This window comes from Protomyctophum bolini (assembly GCF_963924005.1).
Source record: "Protomyctophum bolini genome assembly, chromosome: 13".
Classification (NCBI taxonomy): Eukaryota; Metazoa; Chordata; class Actinopteri; order Myctophiformes; family Myctophidae; genus Protomyctophum; species Protomyctophum bolini.
In genome coordinates, this window is record NC_137874.1 from 6,214,017 (window position 1) to 6,227,766 (window position 13,750).

Genomic DNA, 13,750 nt, shown 5'->3' on the forward strand with positions numbered 1-13,750 from the left:
TTCAAGTGGCAGATGCCAAAAATATACATATTTTATTATTTGTGCAGGTAGAGCAGGTTGTGATCGACTACTGGTAGATCGCGATCTAGATCTACGGATCTACCTTTTTGGCATACTGTACATCAGCAAAGAAACAATGCAGATTTGATACAGGCCCCTTGGTTAATTGAAATGAATTACTTTTTCCACAGAAATATGTGCATATGTTGTTTGTGAGGTGTTTTCATGTGGATATTGTGGCCAGTGAGAAGCAGTTTAATTTAATTCACAGTTATTGGTTGCAGGTGTTAATGTAATACTAATTTACTCGTTAACAACAGAGAGGAATAGGCTACACAGTATGCCCTCCAAATCTGTTGTGAAGGACATACACATTTTAAAATGGAAATTAAGTGAGGAGTTACAATACAACCCCCATACTAGTCTACTCTATAGCAGTGGTCGCAACCTTTTTGACATGAAGTGCTATGTTTTCATTTTCTTGACAGTCAGTTTGCCATTACTGCCATATATCAATATTAGTCTAAATATTAAGTCTTTAGAAATATTATGTATATATATATATATAGCTTGGCTCGTCGTGAAAGTCCAACATCTTAACCACTAGTCCAAAGGGATATCCCCATGGACCGGGGGAGATATTAGACTTTTGAGGCCATCAGTCAGAGGCTCTGAGCCACTCTGCTACACTCACCCCCTTTTGACCTCCTCCCACGGGGGAAACCCCATCCGGCTCACGGCACCAATGTAACTCCCAGGATTCGAACTCGGGTCTTCCGCATGAAACTCCAACATCTTAACCACTAAACCAAAGGCATATCCTATATGAAAATAAAGTGTTAGATTAGAATAAATTGTATAACTTATCATCTTTTTGGTATATGTTCCGTATGGGTGTGATTTTTGTTCAGCACCTGTAGAATTTATGGAGATGTGCGTGCTTCCTTTTGGATCCTTATCCAGTGTATACCCTGAAATCTTGAATAAACAAAATAATAAATAAAATAATAAATAAAAATAAATTAAATGTATAAACTGGTGGTCAGATTAGTGGAGAGTCAACCAAAGAACACATTTTCTATTCAGGATGGTCACTATATGAACACATTGAGGACACTCATCCAATGTAATTTTGACTATTGCAGTGTAACACCCTGGCCGAAATAAGGGTTACCAAAACATTTAAAACACTACCGACTACATCAGTTGGAATTTCACCAACAACCATTTTAAGGCTTTGAGCAAAACAGTTTTTTAAGGCAGAGCTTAACAAATTGGGTTGGAGAGCTTAGTGGAGACACCAGAATTTAACAAATCACATTTTTGCCTCCATACTGTGCATCATTAAATGAGAATTCCATGCTAGAAGGCCACCACACCAACTCATCAGGTTAATAGTTTCACTGCAAAACAAACACAAGTAGTATAAGCTATACTGCACTCAACAATGCCCTGACATGGCATCAAGGTGAACAGCTCAGAGGCCCAATACAAATAAAATAGGGAAAAAACATTAAATAAAGGTCAATACATACTTAACATTATACGTGCACTTATAATAACATAAAAACAAACATTTTTACCAGGGTACGGAGAGCAGAGTGAAGCGCACTTTAAAGCCGGAACCCGTGCAGTGCACATGAGTGTGCTACAGCTGCATCGTTACTTGTGACACTCGATATCAAATAGAAACATTAGTCATTATACCTAGCCTGGCGCTTTGCCAGACACATAATGTGGATTCACTCACGCCTCCTCCCTCCCCGCTATGAGCGTATAAGTGAATCCACGTTATCAGTATATGGCCAAAGCCAGGCTACTCATTATAGTCATTAAACTGACCTCTCAAAACAAACTGGTCGGGTTGCTTCACTAGTGCTAGGATTTTCACCCAGAAGAACTCACCCAACACCTCAAGGGTGGGATGGCTCAGGGTAGAGGGGTGAGGGGACAGGGTAAAGCAACTTGCAATGGGGCCTGGTCTTCAAGATACGCGAGAAAAAATGTACCTAAAAGACACACACAGGAACAACACCGTAGTACCAGAAGGAGCCCCACTGATCTCACTGAACCCAGTTTCGGCACAAAAATGGGGTCAAATTCATTCACCTGTTGTGCTGCCAGAATGTGGAATGCCAAGTGTGACCCTCCTTCAAAACTGCTGTAAAAGAGCACCTATGGTGGCTGCAACCATATGTATCCCTGTAGCATTCTTTTGTATAAATCTGTGCCGCCACCATCACCATGCAGTTTTTCTTTTCTTTTTACATTATTATATTTATTTTGATATATTCAGTCAATAAAATGTGCAATGCATGTGGTCACCCATTTATCTCCATATATACCAGGCGTTTTACATACCTATACAAACAAACCTATATGTGAGAGAAAATGTGGGTTCACTTACATGTAAGTGTTGGCAAAAAGTAAAGGGAAATTAAATCAGTGCTGCATGTATTCAACAGCTAGTAGTAGCTATAGTGTTTATAGTGTCATTCCTCAGATGGAGGAACCTAAGTAGCAGAAATATTACCAGAGTTATATGAATATATAACATTAGAAGAGTAATAATCAAATGTGAAATTAAAAGCAATGAAATGCACCTGCCACCTGGGTTGCAAACCCTGCCTTCATGCAGTATAGCACCACCTCTTGTACATTTCTCCATTCCTGAGCTATGATTGATTATCTCATTGTGTCTTTGGTCATTAGACGTAAGCCAGTTAATCTCTGGGGAGGCCTATACCCCTCTGAGTTTTATGAAAATATGCCCATCCATTTTTGACTTCTTTTGTTGAGACAAACACATGAACAGACATATACACTGCAGTCAAGTGGACGCTCTATCTATAGGCTACTGTCTGTGCATTGTGCACCATCAAGGTCAAAAGTAGGCCTGCTTCCTTTTTCAAGGTCATCAACAACATGTTCATTTGATTGTGAATATAGGTGAGCTATGAAGGGCTAAAATATATACACTATATTTTGAATGTATTATTTTATTATAATCATAGTTCTCTCTTGTTTTCTGAAAATAACTGTCTGGAATCTGGATAGAGACATTTTCTAGGCCCTGTATACTTTCTAGGACTCAATGAAACCAGCAGGGGTCGCTAGTTGTCACTTCCCGTGTTTATGGTTTCCATCAGGATTTTCCATCCAGCCATATTTCCGGAAGTAGCAAGAAGGAAACAAACACAACAACAACACAAAGTTAGCAGAAAGAAGAAGCGATGCGGACCTAGCTAGCATTTAGCACTTCTTTGTCAACTAAAGAACATAATCTGGGCAACATTCGAACAACATTGAACAATTGTGTGTGGTGGTAAGTAGCTGAACTGTAGAGACAAGTGTGACAGTTTTCTACCGACTAATATTTGACGATTTATCTAGCTAGAAGAGAATGTAGCTAACGTTAGCTAACCGTGTTAATCCGTTCCTTCACCTGCAGCGTGGATATTCACAACAGAGACTATTTCGAACCAGAGAGTATATATTAGGCTATTAGCCCTTTCTTGGATAACGATATGTAATTATTCTAATAACGTGGACAATTTACAATATTAGGGATATCGCCCGTGTGTATTATGGTGTGTAGCGCTAGCCAGAGCATCTGTAATAGAAGAGTTAGGATATTGAGGGGGCAGAAATCGAGCGCTGTTCATGCAGCCTGAACTGGGACAAACTGGAGTTGGAAATACATTGTTTTCAACGAGGGCGGCACAAATAATAGCAATTTTAGGCATGTGTGCAACATGACAACTATTTAAAAAATATTGCTACGGTCTCTGTAATGTTTATGCTGTACGGTTACTACAAAACAATCTAAAATAAAGGGATTTAAGAGCATTGAAGCTGGGCTGTTGCCTGGATCCAATGCATTTCTGCCTACTTCCGGTCCAGGACTTGTCCCAGTTTGTTGTCCCCATACTCTATGTAGGAGAGCCGCCTTTGGACTGGCCCCATGAAGTGAACGGAGTTTTCGTAACGGTCTTACTCTATGGCGCTAGCTAGTAGATACCCGTGTTTTTGTTCTCGAGACTGTGCTGGAGTGTCGTTGAATGCTAAATATTCAGCTTTTTTGAACAGGTTTTTAAATAGAATATTTGTGTTGAAATATTTACTGATTGTTACATTACAGATGAAACTTGAACGGCTGCGGGCCATAAATACGCAAGTGTTCAACAGCACAACCTCAGTAATAATCTGGTTTTCCTCAGATGGTTTGTTCTCGCTCGGTTCTAAGCATGAAAGGGGACGGGAGGGAGGGAGCAGTGTTGCCAGATTTTGCGAGAGAAAATAACAACCAGGTCTACGAAAACGATTACAAAAGAAGTGACTAGGCCACGTGATTGAAGTATTTATTAACAGTTTGGAGAATTACAGTACATTTCAAGCACAACATTACACTTGTTTACAATAGGGTCCACCCTTTTTAATTAATCAGAACATTTAGAGATACAAATATACACTTCTATTATAATAAAAAAAACAGGAAAATCATCATAAAAGTAGGTAAACTGATAAGAAACAAACGGTGGGGGGGGGGGATTCAGATTTTACAGGGGCCAGTTTTGAATTGCAGCTGTCCGGAGGTGCCCTTTGAGAGCGGTTTTGAAGGAGTCAAGGGATTCACATGTCTTAATGACTTCGTGGTAGGGCATTCCACATTTTGGTGGCATAGGAGCGAAATTAACTTAGTCCCTTGTTTGTGCCGAATCTGGGTTGCACATGGTTTGTTGACCTCCCTGTCTGGTGTTGTGGGTGTGGACTTCGTTGGCATTGAGGAAGTGTTTAGACAGGTACATGGGTATCTTGTTGGTGTAGTGAATCTTGTGGACCAGACCCATTGCAAGATGCTGTGGTCAACCCTAAGCCATTCCAGTCTGTCAAAATGGGCAGGGGTGAGGTGAGGCCAAGTAGTAGCCCTTACCAGTTAGTTCTGGTAAGTCTGGAGCCTTGTTTAAATTTACATCGTAAGGTGTGGTAACTTTGTTTCACTCCCAATGACTCCTAAACATGAGCAGAGCACGGCAGCACGCCTGAGCATGCATTGTTTGTTGAGGTTTCCCTAGCCCTAGTCCAGTGCTTATAGTGAGACTCTCACTAACGCCCTACCGGACACGCCTCCACTACTCTAGGAGTTTTCCCACTGCCGTGCGAGGGTTTAGAATTCCCCGAAAATTTACAAAACGACGTAGCTAATCACTGAAACAAAGCCTGCTAGACCTTAAGGTAAAAGTCTATTCTCAAGGCTGGGAAGTGTCTCAGTTCCCCAGCTTCTCTCTAAAATGCACTTTGGTGCCAAAATGGTGCATTTGATGAGCCCCTTTTGATGAGCGATACCTGTCTCATGTAATTGCATCCTTCTTCACAGTTAAGTGCAACCACCAGTGAGCAAGAATGGTGTGGTGCATGGGAGCTCGATTGAGTGTCCTAACACTGACCTTGTGCTGTACACTGGCACCCTCACCCACACATGCCTATATCTATGCGGTGAGTAATCTCATTATTCTCATATATATATATATATATATATATGCGCATGCATGACCTTTACTTCTAATTAGAATGAAACAATTTTGTTTTCTGGCACAATTACATTATTTGTCTCGCTTCTTTCTTTTAGCATTATAGCAATATGACCTCCATGTTGTTTGAGGACCTTCCTGCTTTGTTTGGAGCTGCACTGCCCAAAGAGGGACTTATGGTACGAGTGGAGAAATGAAGAAATAAACACTCAGAAAAGCATGTGGCATCTGATCTGTTGTATAAAAATATAACCGTTTTCATTGTCATTGTGTCCTAAAGGGTTTGTTGGTGGAATCCCGTCCCCTTAATGGCTGCACAGCAATAGAACCTCCACCTCCACTGTCGCCAACTAGTGATGTCAATGTTACTAAATACATAGCTCTCATCAGGCGCTATGATTGTAATTTTGATATAAAGGTCAGTGTGCTGAATGACATGTATTCTTAACCCATTTAGACCTGAGTTAAAAACATTCACCTTGAAAGAATATATATTCAAAGATTTGCGCCACATTTTTACGATTTTTCAGAAATAGCTGACCTACAAGCTCGTGGCGCGCTATGAGCTTGTAGATCTGCTATTTTTCAATAGCTAAATTCTAACAATGTTCTAACAACACCAAAAGGGGTTCCCGCCCAGAATGGGTTAAATACAATGTATCTTTTTATTCAACATACACTGGAATAACACTATGCCTAATTTTTTCAGGTACTCAATGCACAGCTGGCTGGATTCAGTGCTGCAATTGTTCACAACATGTATTCGGACACTCTGCTTAGTATGAACTACGGCAATGGTTAGGCTTCTTTCTGAAAGTTCTCACGTTTTTTTTGGACAATATTTAGTTTAGAGTTTCCTGAAACAAGAATGCTACCATCCAAGTTCGTCTTCCTAATGGTTTTATAACCAATCGTGTGTGGTGTGCCTGGATATGTTTGCAGACACCATTGCAGAGCTGATTGACATTCCGTCCGTATTCACCAGCTTCTATGCCTCCCAAATTCTCAGGAACTTCATCATTCCGGAACCAGGGTAAAGTACATTATACAACATTAGGACTCCAAATCAGAGCCCCTTTGACTGATGAAAGCTAATTATTTCATCAAAAACTTATGAGGAAAAATAATAATTGTGGAGGTAATTCTGTGACTTACTGGCCACACCTGGTCAAACGGTTTGCATGATTAACCCCCAGCAGACAGACAGACAGACAGACAGAGACCCTCTTCTAGATGGTAGGGATGGAGCTTGTTCATTTTTTTTTTGGATAACAATCACCTTATCGAGCAGGGTCCTTATGGAGCCCACTATCAAGCATTTGCTATTATTTTGTGGAAAGCTGGGAGACAATACATTCTGAACAGAACCTTATTTTTATTGGCCAGTATCAACCCAGCTGTGAGAGTTTGTATGCCATGACACACACACACACACACACACACACAGAATATGCATATCTTTTCTATAATCTTCTCTTTATTTTAACCAACCAAAACATCCCTTGCACTACATTTTACTAGGGCCTTGAAAAAAAAAGACTGTTTTTCTAACGGACAGGGAACTGTTAATTGTGTACCGTCACTTTAAAAGCGTAATGTATACTTCATCGTACGACAGTGTCACGCACCGAAAATAGCCAATCTACAAGCTCACACTGCGTCTGTTTGTGAGCTTGTAGATCTGCCTTACGATAGACTGAGAAGTCGCACATTGAATTATTATTATGGCAGGGAGGGAGTTTTGAGTTTCCCAAACATATTATGAATTAGATTATAAATTATGGCAACGGAGTCTTGCTGGGCGGCAAGCACCATATTCCGCTTGCAGCAGCTGAGGCTCCTGTGTTGTCTTCGACTCGGTGCAGAGATGCAAAGGGTTTAATACAATGCATTATTGACAGATGCCTAATGCATTGTCGAAATGTTCCCTTTCGCGCATGTACTAATTAAGTTAACAACTGTGCTACATTATTGCATTTAACTCCCCTCTTGTCTTTTTAAACATGTAACCCGTTCCACCATACTTCCACGGCGCAACCATAACGCAACCACCCGTCGCGTCTCGGCCCCCTTGACACTGTGGCCCAGTCAGTTTAGAGCTTGCCCAGTTTAACTTTGAAGAGAGCGAAAAAACAAAAGATAGCCTACTTTGACAGCCCTTGTGCATTCAAATTTCGGTTAGTAGCAAACTGCAGCATGTGAGCCACCTTTGTTTTAAATTGTCCCCCATTCGCAAGTCGGCAAAACCGTTCGCACCTATCGGCTGGAGATGCGCTAACCCCCCCCCCCCCCAGTCAATCATTTAATCCACGCTACGCGCCTGCCTCTTATTATATAGCGAGCGGCCCATGGCGTCAGCTGCTGCGGCTATACCCGATAACGGGCTCGACAAGCCAAAAGCGTATTGATACTCGGGTCTCGATAAATGCCGAACCGGGTTTGTAATGTACCGGTACCCGATTCTTTGGGCTCCATCCCTAGTCAAAAACGAACCCGTGGCAGGTTAACCCATTCTGACCTGAGATCAGATTCTAAAAATGTCTTCTGAATCCTGGCAGTTTTCTGAAAAAGCCCGTGGCGGGTTAAAAATCACCCGTGGCGTCTGCGTGCGGTTTGGGTTAGGTTAGGGTTTTGTATTGGTGTCGGATTAAGGCCTGTCGGACAGTTAGTACACTGTAATGACACTATACTGTATCATCATGGGCCTGCCGTGATTCATTTCTTAATTTCATTCTAGTAAAACCTTGGTATTATGATTGACATTGGAATGCTTAGCTTATATTTTTCCCTGTACGAAACCTGATGTTGTTTATTTGGTTTGCAGGGCCTATGTGATTCTCAAGCCTGAGTTTGCTTTTCCACTCTCATACTATCTCATTCCGTTCACTGGAGTGGTTGGCATGATCATTCTTGTGATGGTTGTCATCTTGGTAAGTGCATCTATTTGTTCACTGTGGGACTGGGCAATTGACTGATTATTTAAAATGATCCGATTGATGATCTGATCTGATTAACCACTGTATTACTCTGTTGTACAATGGTGGCGTGCAGAAATAGCTCAAATAGACTATCTACAAGCGTACAACGTGTCGCAATGTAACACATTGTGAGCTCGTAGATCTGCTATTTTACCTTTTTGTTAAACTACCATTCATTAATTGTAATTGAGGCAAAAGTTTGAAATAATTGTATCACCCAGCCCTAGTTCAGTGTTGAGGAAACCACAAAAAGTATTTTTGGTAGGGTATTGCTTTGTTTTTGGGACCATTTTTGGTATTAAAAATCAGATTTGTTTGATTCAGTGGACAAACTTCTGGTCCCAAAACTAAACGTGAGACCTTTTTATCGTCACTGAAATATGTTGTTGGCCGCTGTAGTTGTGGTATCGTCGTGGCATCGATAACATGTCTTCTGTCTTCACCTGGTTCAGGTTATACGTTGTGTACAATACAGAAAAAGAATGAGGAAAAACCGTCTGTCCAAGGAACAACTGAAGCGGATACCAATCCATAAGTTTAAAAAAGGTGACAAGAATTGTCTATAATATGTATTGTATATTTAATTACTTTCCGTAATTCGTTTTTCAGCCATCTCAAAACAATGCTAAAAACTTGAGGTGGACTGTCGCAGGAATGCACCGATATGGATGTCTTACTCGTAATTAGTCTGAATACATTTTGAATGTAGTGATTGTAAACACTTCATATTTTTTAGACGGTTTTGGTCTATAAGAGTATTCTTATGAAATAAGGCAAAAGCACTATGTACCTTTTTGAAAACTTTTTATTACAAGACAATTATTGTATTGAATAATCCATTCCAGATGATATAGTAGGCTACTTTATTGTCAGTTTGCACTGAAATTTGTCTTGCGACCCAGCTAGTTTCAGATAGTTTCCTTACCTTCATGTTAAAGAATTATCTTTAGATCACCCACTGTATGTGATAAACAATGTGTTCTCTCAGGAATGTTGGGAGACAGGAATTCTAAGTCTTGTCTTATGAATGCAGCCAGACAGGAATTCTTGTATTCAAATTTTCTTTGCTGATGAATGAGTGAATGCAAATGGACACTTTGTGTAGTATTGGAATAATGTATAGTTTATGGCGACATAATGCAGACATATATTTGGCTGCATTATTATTTGCGTCTGTAAAGTTTGCTGTTCATACTTGAATATTAATTCGCCAGTTCCATGGATGGATTCATAAATGGTGTGATTTGTCAAATGCAGTGATACTTGATTTCTAATTTGTCATCTGGCAGGTGATGATTATGATGTCTGTGCCATCTGTCTGGATGAGTACGAGGAGGGAGATAAGCTGCGGGTTTTGCCCTGTTCACATGGTAATTATGAAATTCCATCTGTATGTACGTGTTCTTGTGTACAAGTGTGTCTGAAAACTAAAACAAAGGTTTTATCCCGCATTTCCCACAACTGTTATTTTTCTCTACAGCCTATCACAGCAAATGCGTCGATCCGTGGCTCACACTGACGAAGAAGACGTGTCCAGTGTGCAAACAGCGCGTCACGCGGCACAACCCGGAGAGCTCTGAATCCGACTCCGAGGAGGACGTCGGACGGAGTGGGGAGGACGACGGGGCGGGAGGCGAAGCGGACTCGGAGCGCACCCCGCTCCTTCGCCCCTCCAACCCGGGGTCGCCCACCGACAGCCCGGGGGCATACTCGGCCACCACCTCCACCACAGTGACCACTGCCCAGTGCCTCGCTTCCCCCGCTCACTGCGACTCCCCCATCCTGGGCTACGAGGGCTACTACTCCCCCGAGGACGACACGGACTCTGAAACGGACGAGGCGGAGGCAGAGGACAGCCCCCCCACCACTGATGACACTGCCCAGCTCATCGGTAGGGGTGAAGTGGGTGTCTGAGGGCTCTCGTTGGCTCACTTTGGTCCTACTTGATGAGGGGTTTTCGGGGGGCCGCATTGTATGGCGTTCTCACACTACAGTTTAGAGGAGTCTGTAGATTTGCGGTAAAGGAAACACTTGCCACTTTGGCTAGTAGTAACACAATTCGTTACCCCCATATGTCCCAGGAGGCCTGCATCTTTGTACTAAAACACACAATCATTAAATATAGTTTTTTTGACTTATCTGCAGGCACACAAGCACTGGCACCAGCAGTATGCCTCACGTCCCTTAATGCATGTACTTATTCCAAATTCACTCCACCTGACTTAACCACTAGTGTTGAACAAAATGAATGGGCCATCATATGGTCCTCAGTAATAACGCTGTAAACGTGCTGTTCAAATGATGGCTAGTAGGATTTGATGAGGCCTGGTGTTAAAGTGCAAATGGGTCGTGTAGCTAAACAGATTGTATTTTGTGGTGGTGATGCTGCCAAGGAAGAAGTCAGTCAAGGTTCTAAGGGAAACCTTGTCTGTCTATGTGTGGTCTCTGGTTAGTCCAGCTCAAGAGCTGATTCATTGTTCAATACTTAGAAGTAGTTTTTTTGTAATTCGCTGAATCAGCAGTTGGTAATGACAACATGCCAATGGAGAGGGAATGTTTGTCATTTTTTTAATTCAATTTTTTTTTTTTTTAATCAACTTTTAAGGCTACATTTCAGTTTTTATGAAATGTCTTCTTTCTCTAATATGTGATCCAACAGTAAATGATAGAATATGACAAATACGTTGTATATTCCTGCTGCTTCTTTTACCTTGTAATGTGGTAAGTCTAACATTTTATCTTTAGCTTTATCCGGTTTGTCAAGTTGAGCAAACTCAGGATTAATAATAGCATATATTAAAGGTCAGTTGGTGTGTAAATGAATCATGTCGTGACAAATAGTGGGTTTTTAATCGCATAATGGTTATTTGTTTTTGTTCTTTAGCAATATAATGTGGATACTATTATCTTTCCATGTTTATACAGACTAACGGCTGTTGGAGACAAGGAAGTGTTTTAAAAACAGTTTTTGCCTTATATGAGTGTCACGAAACTCTAACTGCAGTGTGCACTTTTCACATGATCAAACAGCAGGTGCCATTCAAGCTCCTGATGGCAATTTGATCTTTGATTTTAAGGTCACAATTTGACTTCAACTCATCATGGGTTCTTCTTGGATGCAATTGTTTTTATTTAATTTTTGTCAATTTGCATGACACCATATTATGTATGTACAGTATATGTGCGTATGTTTACACACACACACACACACACAATGTAGTGTGTATGTTTGGAATAGGAAGGGATGTTACTTTTTTTTTTTTTTTTCTCTTTTGAATAGCTTAGGAAGAGGATATAATATAACTATATCTCAAAATACACTCCACGTTTGTGCAGGTCGAAAGAGAACGTGAACTTATTTCCTTAGGCCTAAATTGTTTCTGACACCAATGCGGATATCGGTGAGTGAAGTTATGTTTGCTGTAAACCTGAGCGATTGGGAAAGCTGGCATGCATGCAACCATTGGCTCAGTAATGAGTCAGTGCTGAATACCGTTATGCTTGGCAAGTTCTGAAAACCCAGCCAATATCCCTGCAACACATCTCCAAATAGATATGCTGCTGGCTATGTAGCCTGTTATAGGTTAATCTTTAAAAAAAAATCCTGAAATGTAACTTTACTGTTAATGTTGTGGAGTGTTCCCAAAGCAAATAATGTCCACATATTAACTATTTACATGTGAGCTTTACTTTGTTTAGGTTTAAGCACTTAAACACTCAACACCACTCAACAAAGGGCTATTTAGACCTGAGGCCGATTCTGAAAACGACTTCTAAATCCTGACTAAACCTGAAAAAAAATGTTGCTCTCGCAACAGCTAATGTTTGAAAGGTATAACAACGATTAGGTGTTAAGTGAGTTACGGAGGGGAACCAATGCCAGTGTATAACATTCCAGCTTTATTTCTTTGCTAGTCATTGATACAATTTCCATGCATTGTAGAGTTGATTGAGACTTACGTTATACCGCCCTAGTTCCACTCTCACTAGATGCTGCCTATCTGCAGTAATTCACATGTCTTCTGTACTGTACACCTTTTATTGTTCCTAAAAATCAACTGTTACCTTTTTGTTGAATCATAAATGAAGTGATCCCAAATTGACCATGTTTGTCTTTTTTTTTAAATGTATTAGAATCTGCCTAAATGATGTGTAACAAAATGATTATATATATATATGAATGAAGCCGTATTTATGGCTCTACAGTCCATTTGTTTGAAACAGAACCTATAGCACACTGCAAAGTATGTAAACCCTCTTCCGCCACTTATTCACATTTTCCAGTTTAAAATATTTTTTTCACATCCAATTTTATAAACTAGAAATAATTCTCCTCGGGCCACCGGTCAGGAAGGTTATGGTGGGCCAGCAATGTTCGGTATTCGCCAATAAGGACGGAATATGAAAATTCACTTGACTGTAATGACTATAGAGACAATGTTTACCGATTTGCTTGAAACTTGGATATCTGAAGGAGTCGGATATCAAATATACTGGTGGCGCTATAAAAGGGAAGGCAGATGTGAAAATGCAGTCCTGAGGTTTTATTATAGGTATTATTTAGTTCTAGGTAAAAACACGAATCGGTGCCACCATGGAGTGTGCAGTCCCTTGGAAAGTACATTCCTTTTTCTTTTCTTTTTTACATATATCGCATAAATAAGTGAATGTTTTAAAAAAAGGATTTATTAAATGTCCAGCAGCAGCGTTTTATACAGTCTGGAGCATAGAACAAGACATCAAATGACAGTGAACTGTATGTGGTTCATTTTTTCATGTTAATAGTTTCTTTCAGATAATCCTTTTGATCTTTACATCAGCTCCATCCCTTGGGACCAACCAACCACAATCCAAAGATGGATCAGAAGAAGATGTCTGTAGCATTCCAGAACCTTCATCTAGCATAGGAACCGGGGCCCACGCCACTTCATATATGCCTGGCTTTGCTTCGTAGTGGATTATATGAAACAGCGGTACGCTACGTACAGGCCAAGGACAAAGAAAAGCATAAAGTGATAGACAGTCCTTTGAATAAGTAAAAGTAGGCCTATACTACAAATTCTAATTGTTCGGTATATTTCCTTTAATGCTGTTATAGGTAAAGCCTTAGGCCCTACTGTCTTTCCAATCAGATCATCATGTGAGGGTGTCTGCATGTCATTCATCCATCCTTGCAATTACAATCAGAATATTATAGCCACTTCATCCTGGCCTATTATTTATTGTTATAAATAGAGCTTA

General features: G+C 40.5%; 1 protein-coding gene across 2 annotated transcripts; it reads left to right on the forward strand.

Moving 5' to 3' along the window:
- Positions 1 to 3,185: 3,185 nt before the first annotated feature.
- Positions 3,186 to 12,612, forward strand: rnf167 (ring finger protein 167). Of its 2 annotated transcripts, XR_013965160.1 has the most exons (11): positions 3,186 to 3,325; positions 5,378 to 5,496; positions 5,630 to 5,710; positions 5,812 to 5,949; positions 6,241 to 6,328; positions 6,474 to 6,564; positions 8,356 to 8,461; positions 8,962 to 9,055; positions 9,799 to 9,879; positions 9,990 to 10,801; positions 10,833 to 12,612. XR_013965160.1 is itself a non-coding variant. In XM_080780291.1 (10 exons), the coding sequence occupies exons 2-10, from the start codon at positions 5,404 to 5,406 to the stop codon at positions 10,421 to 10,423; spliced, it is 1,206 nt and encodes a 401-aa protein (XP_080636417.1). In that variant the 5' UTR covers positions 3,186 to 3,325; positions 5,378 to 5,403; the 3' UTR covers positions 10,424 to 12,612. The 2 variants fall into 2 exon arrangements, 1 of the variants encoding a protein (XP_080636417.1); XM_080780291.1 differs by having other exon boundaries at positions 9,990 to 12,612.
- Positions 12,613 to 13,750: the final 1,138 nt, after the last annotated feature.